Raw genomic sequence first — 23,377 nt, forward strand, 5'->3', positions numbered from 1 at the left:
ACTGTTCTTGGAACAGAGCCTCCCTTTGGACAGGCTTACTTTTGGCTTCAACACGTGTGTCCAAGGATATCTTAAGACAGAGCTGGAAGACAGGAGGAAGCTCTGTTTCACTGCATGCAGAGTTTGCCCAGAGGCACCAGAGTTCACAGTCCAGAGCCCACAGTGCAATGGAGTCATCAACAATACTGTCGTTTATTCCATTTTTTCCCCTCCTGTTTCACTGGTCGAGAACAAAGAATGTGTCTATTTTTCAAGGCTAAGAAGCAGAAGTGTATCTGGATGTTCCTGGGCAGTAAAATGAGAGTAAATGCTCAGAGGCAGCAGAGATCTGGAGAAGGTACCGAAGCTGCTTGCTTCCAGCTGAATTCTGCTGAAGTACAGGCATATTTGAGAAGGTCTCCAGACCCCTGGATCCTTAGGGTACAAAGCTAGGAAACAGCCAAACCACTGCTAACACTCTGAGAAATACAAACAAACATGGAGACCATGGGAGCTGGCTGAAGATCCATCACTTTATTTTCAGAAAGAGATGGCCAAAGGGGACGAGGGGGCAGAGACACAGAGGCATTCCATCAACAAAGCAGAAACAACCCAGCTGGCCATCCAAAAACTGTAAATGAAAAACAATGCCAGCTGGTTTTCACCCCCCAACCCCCACCCTGCCTGCCACAGGTCACGTTTCACTGTGTAATAGAAATGAAGGTCCTTAGTCCTGGAGATAAAAGTAGATAGCACCTAGTGCTCCACCTTGGCAGGGAGACGGCGATGGCTCAGCTGCCCACTGAGTTGTCACTCTGAGACACTGCACGCAGGCCCGGCTGGTTTCCCTCGCTGGCGGCGTGATTTCCAGGCCTTGGCATGAAGGAGATGGCTAGCGGCAGTTCATCTGAGGAACAGTGGAGCACTCTGAAACACTGCGTCCTCCAAATCTTCCAAGCAGAACAAGGCTCTGGACTCCCCAGATCTCAGGCACAGATGATGCACAGCTCATCCATGGAAGGTCGACAGTGCATCAAGGCCCACTTCCCAGGCCAGCAACTTAGGTACCAGGGCAAGGAGGAAATACCACACACAAAACGCCAAGTCCTTTTCCTTGCAGCTCATGAGGTTCCAAAGCACCTTCCACAAACACCTAGAGGGATCCAGCACAAGTGATGGATCTTAGGATTTCGGCTACTGGTCTCCAAGAAACAGACAAAGGAGGCAGGGTGGCCTGTCTCACTGAGGAAGTTGGAATAAAGGATCCTTTTGTGCCCAGTGCAGAGCGTCCTCACTCTTACCCTTCGACTGCCATGACCGTCCAGGCTCTGTAAGGAACACACCTTCACAAGGCACCAGCAGGGCGCAGAGCACAGCTCAGAGTTTGAGATGGCCTGGCTGCTCAGTCCGAGCAGGGGCTCTGACTTCCACCGTGGAGAAAGGACACAGTGGCGGCCAAGGTGAGGGAGAGCCCAGGATGGGAAGTGGGAGATTGACGGACACCAGGCCTCTCGTTCTGCAAAGGCAATGGAACAGGGCTGGGCGGCACCAGCAGAGCTTTGGAGAATTAAACGGTTTACCTCTCGACCTGGGTGGGGCGCACAGGGGCCATTACGAGAGATGGAACGGGAGGAGTATTTTTGGTCCAACGCTGCAGGAGAAGGGGGCAAAGTGGAGGCTAGCAGACAGTTTCTGCGGCAGACTGGACCCTTACCAGTTAATTCAGCACAACTGAGCTGCAGCCCTGGGGGCCTCCGTAAGGGGAAGGACACCTTCCCTGGGGTCCTTGTCCTCAAATAGGCTTCCTCCTCAGGCCCCCCAGTCGATCCGGGGGTCCCTCAGCCAGGACTTGCCAGGGACAGTGAACGCCCCTCGGCTCTCTCTGTGTCAACAGCAGTGGAACCAGTGAGACCGCAGCTGAGGTCCTTGAGTCAGTGCTGACGCAGAACCGACACTGGCCACGGCGCGGGCCAGGCTGAAGAGTTACCCCGGGGAGCGAGGGGCTCCCTCAGCGGCCACGGGAGCGTCAGCCTCCAAGGCAGGTCTCCGGCCAACGTCCCCCAGAGGTTTCCCACTCGGGAGTTGTGTTTAGAGTAGAGAACCAGGAACCACACCACTGGCTCACGCGCACTAAACAAGGAGCAGCGTGACTGCACATGCAGACTGCCTGTGCCTAAGCCGCAGAGACAGGCACGGGGTGGGTGAGTTCGCTGCGCCCTCACACCCTCCTCCTCTTCTGCCTGGGTCGCTCCGGAGCACCGTGGCTGGGAAGCCAGCCCGAGCCCCCCCACTGCACCCCACCCCACCCGCCCCCACCCACACCAGCCTGAAGCAGAGGCCTCCGAGGAGGTCTTGGGAAACACCCCGTCCGGCTTTCCTCCATCCCAGCCGGCTCTCCAACATCCTCGAGCAGGGACCCATTGGCAGAGCGCACGCGGCCTTTCTCCTGTCAGGCCGCTGGTCATCCTGCAGGGTGTGGGGAAGAGAAATGGATGAAGGTTAAACTCAACTTCAGGGGCGTCCCTGGTGGCTCAGCAGTAAAGAATCTGCCTGCCAACCCAGGAGATGCAGGTTCGATCCACGGGTTAGGAAGATCCCCTGGAGAAGGCAACCCACTCTAGTATTCTTGCCTGGAGAATCCCATGGACAGAGGAGCCTGGAGGGCTCCAGTCAACGGAGTTGCAAAAGAGTCGGACACAACTGAGTTAGCATACAAACTCAAGTTCACTCAAGACAGACCAGGCTCATTGCTCACCCCATGTTTACCTGCTCCACGTTTATACAGACCAAGTCATTTTTGGTCTTAGTTTTGCAAAACTACATACATAATATGATTTCCCCCCACCTTTTCTAGGAGACTCCTGGCAGCACCCTCCCTGCTTAAAGACTGTAGAGGCGGCAGGTGTTCTCACGCAGGGTGGCCAAGGTGCTGGCGAGCGGCAGGTCTTTGACCCTGGCGATCTCTCGAACTGTGTGTAAGGCCAGGCCCGGGTGGGCATACTGGCAAAGGCTCTTGGGAACCTGGAAGACACCAAGCATTGAGGACATCGCTGTGCTTCCTGCGCACAGCCGTCAGGCACGTGTCCCTCCCCGGCCCTCCCCGAGCAGGGCCTCTGGAGCTGTGTAGAGACCCCTTTACCTGCAGACGCAGGGAGAGTCCCAGTCATGGGGGCTCTGGGTGAGCAGGGTCCCACGCTTCCTGGACAACCCTCTACGGGGTAGGGCTTTGCACTGCCTGGAAGAGAGTGGTTACCCTTCAGCTTCTCAGCCCCCTAGACTTTGGTTCTGCAAAGCAACAGAGAGGAGACATCTACACAGCCAAGGGCGGGACCTGGAAAGGTCCTGGGGCTCTGGTCCTGCCAGCCTTGCATGGGTGACCGCCCACCTCCCACCCTCTCTCCTCAGCGCCTCAGCTTAGCTTGAAGACGGCCCTACCTGTCGAGGCAGGAAATAGGGAGCATCCGTCTCTACGATGATTCTCTCCAGCGGGATCTGTTTCAGAGCTTCCCGGGCCTCCCAGGCGGAGGAGTAGGTCAGGACGGCTGTGAAGCCCACGGACATGTTGGGAAAGTGGTCCAGCAGGGGCTCGATGACCGGGTAGCTGCCGGTGAAGCAGTGCCTGCGAGGAGGAGACTCCCACATCAGGGTTCTCTCACGAGCCACTCTGCCGAAACCCCAACCCCCTCTAGACACTGCACCTCTTCTAATTTTGGTGGACAGATTCTCAGAAATGCAAAGACTGCATCCAAGGCAAGGACTCACAGTCGACACAGTCAGAAGCAGAACTGACAATTGCAGCCCCTCTGGATCACGGCGACTGTGGGCAGAAATTACGTCCATGTAATCGAATAAACCGGAAGGGGCCGACAGCTGAATTTTTCTTCTCTTAACCTGATACCTGTCTATGTTCTCAGTAGCATATACATCAGCCCAGAAGGGCCCAGTGACTGCCTCATCTCATCTCTGGTGGCCGCTCCACTCAGAGGTGTCCCTCTTTGCCTGGGCGCCTGGAAGGCAGTGGTCTACAGGCCTGACAGCCCCACCCTCTTCAGCCACCTGTCACAACCGCGCTTGGGATCTAGACTCTGTGCTTTCTCAGTTAACCCATCCCGCCCATCTTGAAAGAGCCAGCTGGGCATCACCTCCTGGCCCCTTTGTAGCCAGAGGCAGCCAAGGGCCCGTGCTCTGGCTCCCTGCGCCTCCTCCGCCCCACGCCCTCTGGGGAGTCACCAGCGACTGTCTCTCACAGCTCCTTCAGGGCCCCCTCAAGCCATTCCATGCCCAGAACGGGCACATGGCAGGAGGCTGGTGAGTTTACCCAACTAAAGAAACCCTAGATAACATTTAGAGGAGACACCTCCTGGACATTAAGGTGGGGAGGGGCGAGCTTTCAGATGCAAGCAGGGCTTCCCTGGTGCCTCAGACGGTAAAGCCTCTGCCTGCAATGCGGGAGACTCGGGTTCAATCCCTGAGTTGGGAAGATTCCCTGGAGAAGGAATCTCTAGGTGAAAATCGAACTGCAAGCAGGAGAGAAAATTTCCTTTCTGGTGCCCTGGAGTGTTCTCTGTGTGCCCAGCCACTGGACCCACAGCAGCTTCCCCCCAAATCAACAGCTCTCATTTCTGAGAACCGGGACTCCGTGATAACCTGCTTCATGGGATGGGGGTCACACTGATTCAGGGTGTTAGCTCAAACCATATGAAGCTGTCATTTTTTAGGTAAAAAGTGGTCAAGTATCAGAAATTCCTCATGGGTCAAAATGACAGTTAATCTTTTGAAAAGATTCTATGAAAAGACCTAACATTATCAACGCTCTTCTCACTGCATTTGTTTTTCCCAGTAACATCCTAGACAGAGGGACATGTTCACTTCATTTGCCCGCTGAAGTTCTAGGCTCTCACCGGTGAATCTTGTAGTCTGGAGGCACAAATTTTTTCATGATTTTCAGCAGATCTTCATCAGCTTCTCGGCAGTGGATCACCAAGGGCTTCCTTAGAGACACGGCCAGCTGTAGCTGCCTCTCAAACACCTGGAAGAAGGTAGCGACAAAAAACTGTGGTTGAGGGCCATTCTGGATGTCTGTTACCTCCAGAGCAGCCAGTCCAGTGGGCAACCCCCACCATCTCCCATTCTTTGTTTTTAAACTCATGTAGTAATAGCTAACACTTACTGACTGCTTACTAGATAGTATTATTATTTAGGTGTATTATAACCTGCAATCCTCAAAAACACCCAAAGATAGGGTGCTCACCCCATCATGTAAAGAAACAGAGGCCCCAAGTGAGGTCAAATAATTTGCAGTTAATTAGCTGGAGCACCCCGATTCAAGCCTGAACCCAGGCTCTGCATGGAGCAACCACGAGGCAACGCTTATTTGGGGCTCCAGGGGTGGGTCAGGGCTCAGGAGCATCACTCCAAGATACGTGTCCTCTCCTTCACTGTCCCTGCTCCCTCCTACTCCCACTCCCCAGAGGGAATCCATCACCTTGCACACCTTTTCCTACGCAAAAAGTTGCCATGGATACATCTGCACAATGCCTGACTCCCAGAGGTGCCCAACTACTTGTGGAAAGAATAAATACTAAAGGTATTTCCTGCAACTTGCTTTCTTAACCAAAATCAGATCTCCTGCTAGGTGAACACCTACAGATACATTACATTAAAAACACACACAAAAAAAACTCTAGCCACTTTAAAAATCTTTAATGGTAAAATACACATGTTGCTAACAATTTTAATGAAAAAAACTGGGCTAGAACTTCTACTTTCCTCCAACAAGTTCAGGTTTAGAAAAAAAGAACAAAAAGAGTAATTCATATTTCCATGAGTAGTTTTTTCAATCGTGGAATATAATTCATGTTTGAATTTTTAACATCAAATTAGAAGATGTTTTTGAGTCAGGTGATTCACTTGAGAATGACATTTTCAAGTCCAACACTCAGTACTACCTCTTCTCAAGATAGTGGCAATGAGCCAATACCAATTCTGACATAACTCAGGTTTAACCTGTGTTTTCAACTAAAGGAAAGTGAGCCTGGAAACCAACAGCATGGAATGCTTTCAAGGACTTTAACAATGAGCTAATCCCAGTACACACAGCCCACTGGAGCCCTTTTTAACACATCTTCCCTCCTTGAACTCCTCCAGAGGCAGAGGTCTGCAAGAGATTCTAATTTCAACACTTAATTTTTGCTTCTAGCAAAAGCTACTAGTATAATCAAACTATTACAGACTTGGGGTGGAACATTACATGGCTGTTTAAAAAAGCCTATTTTTCAAAGAATATTTAATGAAGCAGGAACATTTTCACGGTGGAAAAAACATTCAAACTACTACTTTCTCTCTATAAATCTCCTAAATTCTTTTTTAAAAGGCACGTACATACAGCACTCATTTCTTTGATTCTTTGACAGGTGCTCATAAGACATGCCACCAACTGCCCCCTGCAACTCTCCAAGGGATAGTGACAATAAAAATATGAATTCCAAAACACATCTGAATTTCAAAAACTATTAAGAAAGAATTGTTGGGGGACAGGATCAGTGGCTGCGATGGAGCATGTGTCCTCCCCAGGAGCCAGCTGAAAAAGAACAAGAGGAAATGAAGCTCACTGCGAGGGAGAAGTCATGGTCACTATCTCTCCTGGATTGGGAAATGATGATCTTTGCTCATTTGTGTGTTTTGCAATATTCTGCAATGGGCACACTAACTTTAAAATCAGAAGAAAAACATATTGTTTAATTAAACAAACAAAATGTGTTGCTTCCCAAGAAGGAATTTAAGCTTTGACATTTGTATCATTAGCTATAAAGGTCATTCAGCCCCAACCCTCCTCTTCTTTCATAATACAACTGAAAGGAAAGAAACAGCTTGCAAAGCATTTACCCAATGACACCTAGCGAGAGGGGGTCTGGATAAGAGCAATCAGCTTTTTAGAGATTCTAAATTCTTTAGCTCCCAAAGTGGAGAAACCCTTCTGTAACCACTAAGAGAGGAACGAACACTGTGAGCAAACTAAGGATGATATTACCTTGTGCTGCTCTGGGACAGGCGTGGTGCACTTGTGAGAGTAATCCAAGCCCATCTCCCCGAATGCCACGGCCTTGGGGTGCCTCAAGGCCTGCAGAAGATTTCTCTCTTGACTCTCACTGTAGTAACGTGCAAAATGTGGGTGGCAGCCAAAGGCCCCCCACACCAGATCCTCCTGTAACAGGTCCTCCCAGAGGCCATCGGTCAGGGTGCGAGGATCGCAGAAGTCGGAGATGCAGCCCTGAAACTCCTTAGGGAAGGAGCTGCTGTAAATCTTCCTGAACCTGGTGAAGGTCCCTTTGAATGACAGCTTGGAATAGAGCATGTCCAAGTGACAGTGGGTGTCGATGAAACCCTCCAGCCGGGGCTCCCGACGGCTCCTGGGCAGGGAGTGAGATGCAGGTTCTTCACCCGGACGCGGCAGCACGTCCTCCTGGAATGTCCGTTTCTCCTTCACATCTCCTTCTTCCGAGCTTCTGGAGAAACGAGACGAACGAGACTTCCGGGATCTGCCTTCCTTGGCAGCCTCGGGCTCCCTGGAGGTGAGCGGGGGGCTCACCGTCGAGGCGGGCGAGGCGCCGCGGCCGCTCTGGCCCGCCTGCGTCGTTCTGCTGCCGCCGCGGCCCGCGGAGGGGTACCCGGGGGCCTTGGGGCCGCCGGCCCAGTAGCTGGCGTAGTCACACCAGGGACTGCTGTACAGGTGAGGCGGATACATGACGTAGTCCGTGGGGAAGGCGGAAGCCTCTGGAACGGCGGAGGGTTTTAGGGAGACGGGCTCCTCCTGAGAGAACCTGGCAGTGGAAATGTCGTCCACGTCGGACCAGTCACTTCCTGAAGAGGCGCGCTCCATCACCACCTCCCGGTCCTTAGGCTGCAGACAAAAGAGACAGAAGGTTGGCCTTCATCCTGTGTGAGGACAGCCTGCCGTGCTCGGTCACCTCAGAAGCCCTGGCCGCTCTCTGGCCACGGTGATGGCACGGCATTGACTCCTTAGCGCACTTTGTCATCTGGCTTCTTGATTACTTCCCAGAAAGTGAGCCAGGCTACCGGAATAAACTTGGGATCATGGTGTCATGTGCCATCCCTGGAAGGGAAGCTGCGCCCGCATTCCCTTTCTGAAGAACCCCTCTTGGGAAAAAAAAACTGCCCTCTAGAACATACAGGGTATTGGGGGGGGGGGGGGCAGTTTTTAGAGAAAAGCACCGCCCAGCATCTCATCACTAACAGCAGGTCTGTAGCACATTCAAAATGTAGAGCATGCAGTCTGAATGGTTTGAGGATGTGTCTGCAAATTCTTTGACTTTACTCTCCATTGAAAGGTGGGGTCTGTGACCCTTCCCCTTGAACCTGGGCCAACCTGTTTGGTAACTGATAGACCCGGAAGGGACTGCAGCTTCCAGGACGAGGTCAAGGCAGTCTTACTCCTCTGGGGGAGGTCGACTACCGTATGACTTCTGAGCACCCACAACCACATGCTAGAGAGGTCACAGATAGGTGCCAACCTGTTCACACGTGAGCACGTCAATAAAATACCTCTCACATACACTAACAGTTAACATCTTTGCAATATAGCCCTTCAAGGTATATTTCACTATTTTCTTTTCCCCCAACAACGAAAGTTAATCTGATTAAAATTATAAAAAATATCCAAATGGAAGGTAAGGGTTTCTCCTCAAAATGATACTTCCCTTTTCTGAGGGTTCATTTCATATTCAAGTCATCACAAAGTCTCTTGTAGTACAAGATATACTCTTTTATTTGAAGAAGATAAATGACCCTAAACAAAACTCAGCCAAACTAATTTGAGAATTTAAAGAGGTTTCCTAAACTCATTTTTTTTTTTTTTAAAAGAGGGGAGATGGGAAGCAAAAAAAAGGTAACAGATTTAATAATTATTCCTGGGGATATGACCTCAAAATTCTGCGCTAGACATCATTTTAAACAAAGGTTTTAAAGATAGTTTTTAGTTTTTTATAAAGATAACTTTTTAAAAAGCAATAAGGTAAGTGGTTATGCATAACATTACACTGGAAACTTAAAAAACATATATGTAGGAGGAGGAATAGGGCAACGCAGGGCCAGTTAGAAAGCTACTTTTCACTAAATACATTTTTTAAACAGTGGAACCATACTTCCTAAAATACTAACGGAAAGAATAATTAGACATGGTTACACTGTAGGATGCCCAAAAGTTTACCTCCAAAGACTGAACAAACTGAATGCAAAGGGAACAGCTATTTGCAATGTGGGATAGAATTTCCAGGGACAAAGTAATACAGACCAAAAAGTGCTACACTGTATCAGTGAGATCTCAGCTACAGGAAATTCTACAAGTCAAATGACATCTTTTTGTTTGTTTGTTTAATATATATAACAACAAATAAATAACATGGGGTAGGAGAGGGAAGGAGGAATCTACAGAGACCAAGAGATTTAACACTTAAGAAAATAACAGATATGACTCTTACATCCTGCTTCAAACAAACTGAAACAGCCATGAAACAGGGAAATTTAATCACTGACTGGATATGTGTGCTCAGTCGTGTCCGACTCTGCGAGCCCATGGACTGTAGCCCGCCAGGCTCCTGTGTCCATGGGATTCTCCAGGCAAGAATAATGGAGTGGGCTGCCATTCCCTTCTCCAGGCTGACCAGATAGCTGACCCTATTAAGGACTGTGGGGACAGGGCAGAGGGAGAGGTTAGAACTGTAGTTATGCTTGTTTTTTCCCTAAAGATCCTAGTTTGAAGATAAACACTAAAATATCTATGGGTGAAATGATATGGTAGGTGCAATTTTCTTCCAAATAATTTGTGGAGAGAAAAGGGATACAGAGCTGCTCAAACAAGACAAGACTTGCAGTGAGTTAATACTTATTGACGATGAGTGATGTGTAGGTGGGTAATTTTCATAAATGTTTTGAATATCTCATAATAGAAACTTTAAATGGAAATAATAACAATTAAAATTCCAACTCAGATGGAAGGGCAGAGGTGTCCCCTGGCTGCTTCACAGACTATCATCTCAGGGTACTGGTTTAAAAAAAAACTAATTGCACAGTTCCATCTCAGACCTCTTGAGTCAGATTCTTATTCTTCTCATCAGGGAAGTTCAGGAAATCACATTACATGAGTCAAAAAGTAACTCCAGTGACAACAAAGACCATGTCAGAGAAACATTTGAAAAGGTTCGATAAAACTAATCAAATATGAGGGGGTGGTAAATGGCAGAGTGGGGGGAAAAAATGACTTCAAAAAATGCACATGTACCTAGAAATACACATGATAAATAGAATTTGATGATGTCATCTAAGACCTTGAAAGACTTTATATATAGTCAAGTTGGCCAGGAAAAGGTTTTAGATTTCTTTTTTGGGAAAATCGACAATTACCTATACTCAAGACTGCCTGAGGTTCAAGTGTGTATGGTGAGATTTAAAGCTGCATTTATTGAGAGTCTACTATACATGAGGCACTGAGAAAAGTATTTTCATGTATTAATTTAGGATTCAGCAAACTTCAACCCACAAGCCATATCCAATACACTGCCTGTTGGTTTAAGGAAAGTTTTATTGGAACACAGCCAGGCTCATTCATTTAAGTATTGTCTATGGCTGTTTTCATGCCATTACAGAAGAGTTGAATAGTTGCGATGGAGGCCTTAAAAGCTCAAAAAACCTAAAATATTTACTATCTGGTCCTTCACAGACCGAGTCTGCTGATCCCTGTAATAGTCTGTGATAACATTTAAAGAATCATGCCTTTTTATATAGAGGAAGAAACGGGGGCTCAGAGAGGTTAAGACTGCAGTACAGCAGCAGAGCCAGGATATGAACTCAAACTGTCTGATCTCAACGCTCATCTGCTAACCTACCCAAATATATACTCAACAGGCAATCCAAGTGTCCAGTCTGACAACTGGGAGTTTGGGTATAGAAGTTTGGAAAGTTCACCATACCAGGGAACTCCAGGCAGCAAAACAATGATCTACATTAGACAATAAACACAGGCATTATACACTGGGTTGGCAGGGAAAGTAGTTTACAAAACCTACTGCTCTTGGGGTTTCCAATTAAATACATCTCACGTGGGTTTTGTCCTCCCTGCCAAAAAGCTCTTATTAAAGTTACAGGAAATGGACTTCAAAAAGCATAAACCTATGAAGAGAAAGCAATAGAAAAAGAGCAAAGCAAACTAAAAAAATAATCAGATACTAGAATCCAGATAGAGGAACGGTCACTGGATAAGCAGATCACAGATGGCCAGAACCTAGGCCTGCAGTGAGAAAACTCCCGAAACATGCTGAATCATACTACAGGCCCCCAGAAGACTCAGGAATTGGAGGTATCAGAGCTCTCAAAATGTTAAGGCAAGGCTGGAGATGAAAGAGGATTTGTGAAGTTAGAGCCCCAGATCCTTGCTCCCATCCTGTAGAGATGGGTCTGCCCCTTCCCCGCCTCGCAAAAGATAAGGTGTGAGCTTGGAAAAGTTAAGCCAAGGAGCCTGTGGAAGAGTCAGGGGCAACAGACACAGCGCCGAGGATCATCACATGTTAGACGCTGATGAACCCGGGCACCTCCCTCAGCCTGACCCCTAAACACCAGCAGCTGGACCTGTGCTCCAGAGCGGAGCACCGGAGGAGGGTTTGTCCCAGGGCCCCACCCCTCACCCCCCAGCAGCCTGAGGATAAAGCTACAGGTGACCACCTGATGTTAAAGGCAGCAGTTGATAAGCCCACCCGGGCACCAAGACTTCCGACAACTGGCTTTTAATGCTTCATCGTTAAAATATGAACAGACACCCGAAACATCTGAGGAAAGGCCTACCACAAAAGACAGACACCAAATTATTTAGGGGAAAAAAACAAAAAATAGAAGAAAACTCTGACTGTTCCAGCCCCAGAGTTCACCGCCACTCAGCCCGAGGTGGCAGACTGGTCTGAGGGCGTGCAGGTGCCTTCCCGTGCTGATTCAGTAGTTCCCCACGGAGGATTGGGGTGCTCAGCCTTCCACTGAACACTGTCTGCAGCTCCCACCCCTCAGGCCCCTGAATGGGTAGGAACCACCACCGGTGGTCGTAGGCTGTTCTTCAACAGACTTCCACCAAAATGGAAAAAAAAAAAAGAAAACTGAAAAAAGTACTGTGGAGAGAAAACTTCGAAACAAGCTTTTAATTCATATTTTCAGAGAAACAAGAGAAGGTATTATAACCTCAAAATGAAACAGGATGTCTAAAAAAGGACAACTCAAAAAATTGAGCCAGTGTTTTATAACTTAAAAAGTTATGTGTTAAAGTTATAACTTTAAAAGTATGTGTTATCATATGCACTCTCCTTAATTATTCATAAAGAAAGCAGAGATGAAAAGAGACAGAGGAAAAAGGGAATCGTAAGGAAGCAAAAGGAATATACCCTCAAAAAAAAGAAAGGTGGGGAGCAGACTACTTATTTTGACAATATTGAGAAGAATTTTATGGTACTGTTAGGGGAAGCATACTGACTGAAACCGCCCACCCTGGCCAGGCACCATAGTAACCATTTGCATGAGTTGTTTTACGACAGAAGGTCCTGGTAAGGAACAGGGAACTAATAAGCCTCCACTAACCAGAAGAGTTTGGGAAAGGTCAAAAGGAGACACCCCAGTCCACCCACCTCCCAGAATCCTTCTCTCTGGCATCCATCTTGGCTGAACAAGGCGTGCGCCACCAGGAAAGACTCTGAGTCAGAATGACTGGCTAAAGACAACCCGGAAACTAATCCCATCACCATAAAACTGTGAGCCAGTGATAGAGCCGTTCTCCTGGGGCCCCTTACCCTCCTGCTCTCCGCCGGGCCCTTTCCCAATAAAACCTCTTGCTTTGTCAGCATGTGTGTCTCGGACAATTCATTTCCGAGGGTTAGACAAGAGCCCAGTTTAGGGCCCTGGAAGGGGTCCCCCTTCCTGCAACAGTACTAGCAGTTTGGAGATGAAACAGTCATAAGAACAGAGAAAACTACGGGAAAGAAACAAAGCAAGATGAACTCCAAGGCAGATCAACTTTTATAAGAATGGAACTATAATCAGAGTATACTAAGTCAGTCAGCTATGAATACGGTCATAATAATTGTAAATAGATTTGACTAAAAATTGTATTATGAACCAGGGAGCTACAGGAAGGCAGAGAGGATACATTTACACGTGTGGGTACCGTCGAAGTGTAGAGAACTAAATTCTCGTCTCCTGTGTAGAAAGTCCAGAGATGTCTAAATTTAAAAAAAATAAACAATGCGAAATTACTTAGAAACATGGACTAGAAGAAAGAGACGAGAGGGGCTACCTCCGAGTAGCAGTCACGAAGGATGGGCAGAGAGAAGTACCACAGAGGAATTTTTTTTCCCTCCGAATCAGAAAAAATGTTAAAAACTGCTAGTCTCCCTTCAGTGTTATTCGGTGTCACTTTCTCCTTCCTCTATAGCTGCTGCTGCTGCTAAGTCTCTTCAGTCGTGTCCGACTCTGTGCGACCCCATAGATGGCAGCCCACCAGGCTCCCCCGTCCCTGGGATTCTCCAGGCAAGAACACTGGAGTGGGTTGCCATTTCCTTCTCCAATGCATGAAAGTGAAAAGTCAAAGTGAAGCCGCTCAGTCGTGTCCGACTCCTCAAGACCCTATGGACTGCAGCCCACCAGGCTCCCCCGTCCCTGGGATTCTCCAGGCAGGAACACTGGAGTGGGGCTGCCATTGCCTTCTCCACCTCTACAGCAACAGAAGTTCATCTGAATGTAGTGTTTCCCGGATGGAAGTCAGTCTGGAATTTTCCAGACTCTCTTGCAAGTGTTGGCCAGATTCTTCTCAACAGATATGAGCAGATACGGTGGGGACTACCTCTGAGCCAAACTCTTAAAAGGGAGGGAATGTACTTTGCTCTTCTCCCCTTCTCCTGCCTGGAATGTCAGTGTAAGGCGTGGAGCCTGGTCACAGCCGCTCAGACAAACCACAGGCTGGAAACCGCCGAGGGGCAGCAGCGAGTCAAGCAGAAGGCACCCGGGTCGCCCACACCGTGGACCCATCCTCTGTAAGGCAAACTTCTTAAGTGGATGTTATTTTGGCCTTTGTTACACAGGAAAATCTGTATCTTAACATATAAACCCTAAAACAAAGCTAGCACTGAATTGAGGTTTCTTAATAAATCTGAAAGGCATGATGCAAGAGAACTATCAGTTTGTTTCCTGAAGCCCTGGGTAAGTCAAGGACTGCGTTGAATGAGTAATACTTACGATCAAACTAAAAAGACCAAGGACATTTAAGAACACTCAAAACTCCATGCTTGACCTGAGCTTGGCTCACCTTTTGGCCATTCAGATGCGAGTCAGAGTCCTCCAGAAACTCCAGGGGTGGAGAGCACTCCCCGGGGGCCACCCTTCGGCCAGCCAGGGGCTCCTCGTCGTGCGTCTCCCGAGGGATCAGCACCCTCCTGTCACAGAAGCTGCTCTTCTCCGGCACAGCGTCCTCCCCCTCCGCTCTGACCTCTGGGGTGGACTCGCCCTCTTTCCGAGGAGCAGCCTCGCTGACACTCCTGGCTGGTCCCTCTCCGCGGCGGGGACGCTCTGCCACGTGGGGTTTTGCCCTTGGGGCCGCCTCTCCCTTCCTCTTTGGCATCGACTTTCCCAGGATGCCCTGGATGGCCTTTAGGTAGATCATGGCAGAGCCCTGGTCTCGAAGTCTATCCCTCTGCCTTTTCTGGACCTTGTGTGGTTCCTCCATTGTACCATTTTGACCCTCCGCTTCCGCTTCCAATTCAGATTCCATGGAGCTACGAGGGCTATCTTTGGAATCAACCTGGAGGAAAAAAAATGAGAAATTATGAAAGGTGATTTCATATACGAAGCACTTAGCAAATGAGACATTACGTGGAGACGTCATGCCAGCCCTCAGCGCAGTCAGCCACTGTTAACAACTTCAGTACAAACTGGACTAGAAGAACGAGCTGAAAGAGATGAAGGGGGCTATCTCCGAGCAGCAGTCATGCAGGATGGGCAGAGATGGGTACCACAGAGGAATGCCTCTGCCCATCCTCTCTCTATAGCTGCCACAAGGAATTCTACAATCTGGCAACGTGACACCTCCGCTTAACATGCTTCAACGGCTCTGTGTCTGCCTGACTCCTGAGTATGACCCCAGAAGCTCTCCTCCCAAGCTGGGCCCCAGTCTTCCTTCCAGCATCATCTCCTACCTTTCTCCACTCACCCAGGTGTCTGAGGGAAACACTGGAGAAGGGGGAAAGGAGGGCCTTGGAATAAGCAGTGCCCCAAGCATCAGAACAGCATTTCATAATCCTCTCGGGACACACATTGTTTCCTGAAATGTCCTTGTCCAGCAAGAGAACTCAAATGACACCTCTCCTGTGAGGACTTGCCCGATGGTTAGTCACTCACTCCTCTGACTCCCTCGTACTTCATATATCCCTGTTGCCACACTCCACGCATCTCACTGTGATGAACTGTCATTCTCTGCACCACCAGCCCCAGCACAGCCTCACCCAAGCACTGAGACATCCCTGAGGGAAGCAGGAGGCAGGATCCCCCGTGAAAGTCTCATCACTCGGGAGCCAAGATGCACAAGGCTTTCTCGTGTCTGGGTTGCGTGACCCTCTAAAAGGCCCCTCAAAGGAAGGACGCTGCCCTCTTCACCTCCCTGCTCCTCCCATCTAATACTGGGTCCGGACGAGTAGGTGCTCACAGGAGGGCAGCAGCCTCAAGAACACTGGCTTTGAAGTCAGACTGACCTGGGATTATACTGTAGCTCTGACCTGTACAAGCTGTGTGGCCCTGGTCCAGACATTTAATCTTTCTGAGTCTCATTGTCCCAGGGCCTACATACATAGTAGATGCTCAAATATTTGTTCACTGATACCTAAGCATTTGTCAAGTAAGACAGAAAGATAACACTGCCATCAACTATACTTCAGTTAAAACCAAACAAGCTTAAAATCTTAAGGGTTTAGCATAACTATGGCCTTACTTCTCAAAAAAATTAAACAGATAACACTACCCACCTCACAAGACTGAGAATTATGTGAATGCACCTGATGTGAAATGACTCACTGAAAAAGACCCTGATGCTGGGAAAGATTGAAGACAGGAGGAGAAGGGGACAACAGAGGATGAGATGGTTGGATGGCATCACAGACTCGATGAACATAACTTTGAGCAAGCTCCTGGAAGTGGTGATGGACAGGGAGGCCTGACGTGCTCCAGTCCATGGGGTCGCAAAGCGTCAGACACGACTGAGTAACTGAACCGAACAGAGGTCAAATATTGAGATTCACATTTGACAAGCTCTAGCTTCCCAGGTGGCATTAGTGGTAAAGAACCCACCTGTCAATGCAGGAGATTAAGAGACACGAGTTCAATCCTGGGGTCAGAATGATTCTCTGGAGAAGGAAACGGCAACCCACTCCAGTATTCTTGCCTGGGAAATCCCATGGACAGAGGAACCTAGCGGGCTACAGTCCACGGGGTCACAAAGAGTCGGACCTGACTTACCTACTAAACCTCCTTCTCCAGCACATCATAAAGTTCAAACTTTTCCTTCCACTCTTCCTCCCCCAAACTGAATTAAAAATTTGGACATGTCATCAACAGATGGAGAGAGATTTCATGTTCCCAGGTTGAAAGAAACAATATTGTGAAAATGATTATACTACCAAATGCAAGCTACAGATTTAATGCAATCCCTGTCAAACTACCAATGATATTTTTTGAAGAACTAGAACAAAAAACTTCACAATTCATATGGAAACACACAAGATCCTGAATAGCCAAAGCAGTTTTGAGAGCTTGTTTGGAGGTTCTAGCAGGGCAGCGCAGCTACCCTTGACCGAAGACCGGGGATGGTCGTCCTCTTTGACCGAGCGCACAGCTTCGGGAGGGACGCACATGGAGCGGTGAGGGAGGAAGGGAACACCCGCCTAGCCAGCCAGATCAGCCGAATCAACCCTGGCGATCAATGGGGTGACAGATGTCGCAACCAGATCACCCTCACATCCCCAAAGCAGTTGTGAGAAAGAAGGATGGAGCTGGAGGAATCAAGCTTCCTGACTTTAGACTATACTGCAAAGCTACAGTCATCAAGAGAATGTGGTACTGGCACAAAAGCAGAAACATAGACCAATGGAACAAGATAGAAAGCCCAGAAATAAACCCATGCACCTATGAGTAACTTATTTTTAACAAAGGAGGCAAGAACAGTGGGGCAAAGACAGCCTCTTCAATAAATGGTGCTGGGAAAACTGGACAGCTGCATGTAAAAGAATGAAATTAGAGCACTTCCTAACACCATACACAAAGATAAACTCAAAATGAATTAAAGACCTAAATTTAAGACCAGAAACTATAAAACTCTTAGAGGAAAATATAGGTAGAACATAAATCAAGTGATGACGTAAATCAAAGCAAGATCCTCTACGACTCACCCCCTAGAGTAATGGAAATAAAAACAAAAATAAACAAGTGGGACCTAATTAAACTAAAAAGTTTTTGCACAGCAAGGAAACTCTAAACAAGTGGAAAACAACCTCAGAATGGGAGAAAATAATAGCAAATGAAACAACTGACAAAGGATTAATTTCCAAAATATACAAGCAGCTCACACAACTCAATACCAGAAAAACAAACAACCCAATCAAACAGTAGGGAAAAGGCCTAAACAGACATTTTTCCAAAAAAAGACATATAGATGGCTAACACACACATGAAAAGATGCTCAACATGGCTCATTATTAGAGAAATGCAAATCAAAACTACAATGAGGTATCACCTCACACCAGTCAGAATGGCCATCACAAAAAGTCTACAAACAATAAATGCTGGAGAGGGTGTGGAGAAAAGGGAATGCTCTTGCACTGTTAGTGGGCATGTAAACTGATACAGCCACTGTGGAAGACGGTATGGAGATTCCTCAAAAAACCAGGAATAAAACCACCATACGACCCAGCAAACTCACTCCCAGGCATGTACCCCAAGGAAACCCAAACTAAAAAAGACACTCGTACCCCAGTGTTCACTGCAGCACTGTTTACAATAGTGAGAACATGGGAGCAACAGATGTCCACCAACAGATGAATGGATAAAGAAGCTGTGGGACACACATACCATGGAATATGACTCAGCCATAGGAAGGAATGCATGTGAGTCAGTTCTAATGAGGTGGATGAACCTACAGCCTATCATACAGAATGAAGTAAGCCAGAAAGAGAAAGATAACCACCATATACTAATGTATATATATCATATATAATGAATCTAGAGAGACGGTACCGATAAATTTATCTGCAGGGCAGCAATGAGAGAACAGAATTATGGATACAAGGCGGGGCCGGGAAGGAGGGCAGCCAGAGGGTGAGATGTAAAACAGCCAGTGGGAATTTGCCGTAGGACTCAGGGAACTCAAAGGGGCTCGGTATCAACCTAGAGGAGTGGGACTGAGAGGAAGAGGGGACATATGTATACCTATGACTGATTCATCTTGATATTTGACAGAAAACAACAAAAGTCTGTAAAGCAATTATCCTTCAGTTAAATTAAAAAAATTTTAAAAATTTGGTTATGTCATACTAAAGGCTAAACATAAGTAGGTGAAGGTGCTCATAATAGAGACATTTAACCTTCTCTATAAAGTAAACGAAAAAATAAAATAAAAATAAATGAAAATCATCAACTACTGTTAGAATCTGAGGGACTTCCCTGGTGGGCCAGTGGTTAAGAATCCGCCTGCCAATGCAGGGGACATGGGTTAGATTTCTGGTCCTGGAACTAAGATCCCATGCGCCATGGGGAACTAAGCCCATCTGCCACAACAAAGACCCAGCACAGACCAAAAAAAATTAAAAAAAAAAAAAAAAAAAATCTGAGAAAACCTTGCCAACAATTATCCTGGAGGTAATGAGGCACAAACAAGGAGATGGTGGCCAGCAGGAATCTCTAATGATTCCAAAATGCCAGTCTAGCTATGGTCTAAATGTGTTGCCCACAAAATTCAAATGTTGAAATCTGATCCCATGGTGGTGTTATTCTGTGTGGTCTTTGGGAAGTGATTAGGTCATAAGAGTGACTAATTCTTATTGACAGGATTAGTACTCTGGTGAAGGGGCCCCAAGACAGCGTCCTTGTCCCCTTCTGTCATATGAGGACATAAAGAGAAGTCTGTGACCCAGAAGAGGGTCCTCACCAAGCAGGCACCCTCATCTCAGACTTCCAGTCTCTAGAATTATGAGAAATTTCTGTGGTTTATAAGCTATTCAGTCTGTGGCATTTTGTTACAGCAGCCAGAATGAACTAAGATAAACATCTTCCCCTCGGAATATTCCATGCCCTGGCACAGAGGCTTCTGTGCTGAGGGGGACGCACAAAGCTAAGCGTGTACCTCTCCAAGTCCACAGAGCAAATGCAAAGGGCAGGTGGACGGGTGGGAAGAAGGCAGGTGAGTGGTGAGGGGGCTTTGCCTTGTTAGACAAACAAGTCTGCAAATGACTGAAGAAGCGGGGAAGAGGGGCAGAGAGAGGGGAAGGTCAGAGACATTTTCAAATTCATCTACATGAGTAAAGTACTGCACCTTGTTTTCAAACTAACAAACCCTCTCTAGGGAGAGCGCTTAGCAGCACTAGAGAAGGCTAGTTGGGATTAATTCCATCAAGTCTCACAGTGTATTGACATGAATGATCTTCCAAAAGCACAAATCTGCCTTCCCCCTACACAGAGCTCCCTGATGGCTTAGAATAAATCCAAATTCCCTTGGCTTGTAACACCCCACTGCAAGCTGCCCCCACCTAGCTCCTCAGCCTCCGTTCCACCAAACCATATCCTGAGGCAGTCTCGTGACTTCCTCAGGCCTCCCTCCAGATACCAAGCTCCTGAGAAGCCACCTCGTGGGGCCACCATCCAACAGGGTGCTTGACACACAACCCTCACGCACGTGCTTATGACTGACAGCAAGCCAAGGGAAGCGCCCCAAGACTTCTGAGACAGGACCGCACTGCTCATCTCTCCAAGGTTAACCGTGACAGTGACTCTGGTAAAGCAGGCCCTTGAGGCCTGGAGGAGAGAGAGCCGTGTCTGCCATGAGGTGAGGCAGGGGCCACACCCTCAGCTCTCCAGAGAACCCAGCCCAGCACGCAGCACACCTGAAAGACTACGCTAGAGTCTTCCTCACCTCACAATCTGGTTGTTGAGATTCAATTTAACCAACTGATCGTTTTACCCTGTACCCCAAACCACTGAAACTGCATCAAGGATAAGTGACAAGATCAAACTAGCCTCATATTTACCTCATTCACATACATCATATTACATATACTTCATATTACCCACACTTATATCAAAAACAAAGCCTTTCAACTCACCATTAAATTTTTTAAAAAAAATCAATGTGCCCATACAAGGGTTCTGACTGTGAGGGTCACACTGAAAACACGTGGAACACTTCTCCTAAGGATAACAGCCTGCCAGCGATGACACAGAGCTAAATACAGCCTCACTTCTCAGTTGCACATCAGAAACCACTCAGCAAAGGCTTTAGAACAAACTGTTTTCCTTCTGGCTCGTTCTGGGTTTTTTTAATGATAACTTTATTTAAGGGCAGCCCATCTCACCCAAGTAAGACTTTGCCTTTCTTTGCTCCTCCAGGTACAGAACTCCCCACCTCTAAAGGCCCATACCTCCAAAACCTAGAAAGCAAATCCCAAACAACTAGAAACACTGCCTGGCACAAGCTAGGACCTCAATAAACATTTGCTCAAAACCTAATTAAAGAGGTGGCTGACGTTCACACAGTAGCCGGCAACAAAAACTAGGACTCGTCTCCTCCCTCTAACCCAACCGGAAGAGACTGAACATTTCCAAATTTACGTTCAACTTTCTCTCTCCCATACACAGTGCAGGTGTTGAGAAAATTTAATTAATCCTTTAAAAAAAAAAAAAGTTAAATAAGTGGATGAAATGCACCTCCTCCGTGAAGAACTCCTCAGTCTGCTTCCCAACATTATGAAACCCTCCTGTATGTTCCCACTGGGGAACTAAATGTTGAACCTCTAAAATAACCCTGCCCCACCATGCAAAAGCCAACGTGCTGGAAAACATAACCTTGGTGAAAAGCCACACCAAAAACCAAATCCTTTTTTTTGGTTCTGTGCCTCGAGGTACATGGCACAACTCCGTAAATTAACAAGTAAATTACATACACCTATGTCTCTGGGGAACGCCAACCACCTGGCACAGAGAATCTCCCCCATGACTGATTGCCAGTTACAAGCACCTGAGAAACACTTCAATACCAGGAAGCTGGGCCCACACCTGTGCAGAGCCTCAAGAATTTTAAAATAATTTAAAAGTGCTGGCAAGTTTGCAAACTACCTCTCCACCGAACTTCAGGCCATCCCCTGGCATCTACCCAGTATGCGCTTAGCTCCCTGGGAAGACCCCAGAGATCTTAACAAACATCTTTTTCTTAGCGTCCTTTCACCAAAACTCCACCGCCAACATCTCAATCCAAGTGGAATGGGCTTTGCCGTTTGCAAGGCGTTGGGGCCACTTACCTTAAGGCTGCAGGCTTCCTCCTCGAGAGAAGCCATTTCTTCTAGAGAAGGTCTGACAGAGCGCAGAGGGGATACCCCTGACGAAAGGAACCCCTTTGAGCTGGGAATCAAGCCTCGTTTGCAGGCGGCCCCACCCGCACCTGGGCCAGAGGAATGGGAGGAGGAGGAGGAGGTGGAACTTCTGCGGCGGGAATGCGAGGAGGAGGTGGAACTTTTGCGGCGGGATGAGCCCCAGGACACATCGTCCTCCTTCTGGGCTTTCAGGCGCTTGGGGCTGCTGGCCCCTCCTGAAGGCGACACAGAGCTGCGAGCTGGGCGGCTGGAGGGGGCCACATCACTGGGCTCCCGGAGGCAGCTGCGCTTGCGGGAACTCCGATCCGAAGTGCTGCTCCAGTGGTACTTGACCTTGCGCCGCTCCGACGCCATGGGCACCTGTAAGGTAAACAGGCGGCCGGGAGTCCACCACCACCCCTGCTGGCTGCCCCTTCCTCAGCCTCCCGCCTTCCCGGGAACCCCTGGGGGAGGGCAGGCCACTAGGTCACAGCCAGGGGATGACTTCACTGACCTTTCCCCTTTTCCACTGCCCATCACAGTTCTCAAGGTTTCAGAGAGGCTAAAGCGCTTCGGAGAAGTCCAAAAGGTCCCAGGATTTACTAAAGGTTTCTGTCGATTAGGTTTCCGAGCCCACAACGTGCTTCCGCGATTACCAAGAGCTTCAGTTTGCAGAGCGCTACTTCGGGGATGTCAAAGCGCTTCCGGAACTATGACGCGCTCTGAGTTTGCAATACAAAGCCCTTCGCAGATGTCAGCGCTTCAAAAGGCTACAGGGCGCTATTAGGTCCACACCTGGAGACCAATCCTGCAGCCTCTGGGCGGGCCCGCGGCCGGGAGGCCCGGAACGCCGAGCGCGGGCCGCAGAGCAGGGCCAGACCAGCACGCAGCCCGCCCTGCCCCCGAGGCCCAGCCGACCAGCCCCGGGCCGGAAGGGGGCGAGCCGCCGCTTAGTCGGCGGCGCCCTGGTCCGCCTGCTCAGAATATCCCTGGGTCTGCCCGGTACTCCGTCCCTGCTCTCACGGCCCGGACGTCGGCTCCGCAACCTGCACCGCCCTGACCGCCTGCTTGCCGTCCGCCCCAATCCTGCGGGGCCGGCCCTGCCTCCGCCGGAGCTGGGACCACACCGGCCTCTGCTGGACCCGCCTACCGGAACGAGCTGTGCGGCCCGCAGCCCGGCGTGCGGCGAGGGCGGGTCCTGCGCTGAAGAGCGGGCGTCCATTGCTCAGAACGAGGGGCGGAGCTCCGAGCAAGACGGAGCTCCTCTGTTGGTCAGTAAGTCTGGAGGCGGAACCCTTCGCCTTACGGAACTCGTCCATTGGTCGGAAGCTAGACGGGCGGAGCCACACACGTTAGCTCGCAGAGCTCGAAGCAGAGGCGGGGTCGCAGTTCCGCAGGCCTGCGGATAGTGGAGGGAGGGGTCACGGAGTGATCCGTGCTCCCGGGGCTGTTACCTGCTGCTCAGCGCTGTCCTCTTTAGCAGGGCGCCTTCAGATTCAGATGCGCTGATCAAACCCACACTCGCGTCATCACTCCATTTTCAGAGCAGGAAACTGTGGTTCAGAGACCCGGTGACAAACCCAGAAACTGACGGATTTGGAATTAGAAATTAGAAACCACGGAGGGGCGGGGGGACGGTGGCGGGGGGTGGGGGTGGGGGGACGGACAAAAGACTACACAAAAATGTGAACTATCCTCTGGCAAAGAAACATCAAAGTTAAAAAACAAGTTACAAACTTGGAAAGATGTTTGCA

General features: G+C 48.7%; 1 protein-coding gene across 3 annotated transcripts; it reads right to left on the reverse strand.

Annotated features, from left to right (window-relative positions):
- Window positions 1-492: 492 nt before the first annotated feature.
- On the reverse strand, window positions 493-22,758 carry TATDN2 (TatD DNase domain containing 2). 3 transcript variants are annotated; one of them, XR_011483637.1, is made up of 9 exons: window positions 22,138-22,757; window positions 21,573-22,004; window positions 14,330-14,821; window positions 7,010-7,879; window positions 4,881-5,008; window positions 3,415-3,598; window positions 2,825-3,000; window positions 1,281-2,445; window positions 493-1,132 (listed from the first exon to the last, which is right to left on the reverse strand). XR_011483637.1 is itself a non-coding variant. In XM_020887547.2 (8 exons), exons 2-7 carry the CDS (start codon window positions 21,996-21,998, stop codon window positions 2,860-2,862), a joined length of 2,241 nt encoding a protein of 746 aa, XP_020743206.2. In that variant the 5' UTR covers window positions 21,999-22,004; window positions 22,138-22,757; the 3' UTR covers window positions 493-2,445; window positions 2,825-2,859. The 3 variants fall into 3 exon arrangements, 1 of the variants encoding a protein (XP_020743206.2); XM_020887547.2 differs by having other exon boundaries at window positions 493-2,445; XR_002312786.2 differs by lacking the exons at window positions 493-1,132; window positions 1,281-2,445 and adding an exon at window positions 3,119-3,214 and having other exon boundaries at window positions 2,912-3,000; window positions 22,138-22,758.
- Window positions 22,759-23,377: the final 619 nt, after the last annotated feature.

Source organism: Odocoileus virginianus, chromosome 26, assembly GCF_023699985.2.
Source record: "Odocoileus virginianus isolate 20LAN1187 ecotype Illinois chromosome 26, Ovbor_1.2, whole genome shotgun sequence".
Taxonomy (NCBI): Eukaryota; Metazoa; Chordata; class Mammalia; order Artiodactyla; family Cervidae; genus Odocoileus; species Odocoileus virginianus.

What these genes read in the sequence shown, in the direction of transcription:
- TATDN2 (XM_020887547.2), bottom strand. Translation starts at nt 21,998, where the DNA reads ATGGCGTCGGAGCGGCGCAAGGTCAAGTACCACTGGAGCAGCACTTCG. An exon ending in CTGTCCCAGAGCAGCACAAG is followed by an intron (nt 5,009 to 7,009) that starts GTAATATCATCC and finishes ACCTTCTTCCAG; the next exon opens with GTGTTTGAGAGGCAGCTACA. An exon ending in CCAGACTACAAGATTCACCG is followed by an intron (nt 3,599 to 4,880) that starts GTGAGAGCCTAG and finishes TCCTCCTCGCAG; the next exon opens with GCACTGCTTCACCGGCAGCT.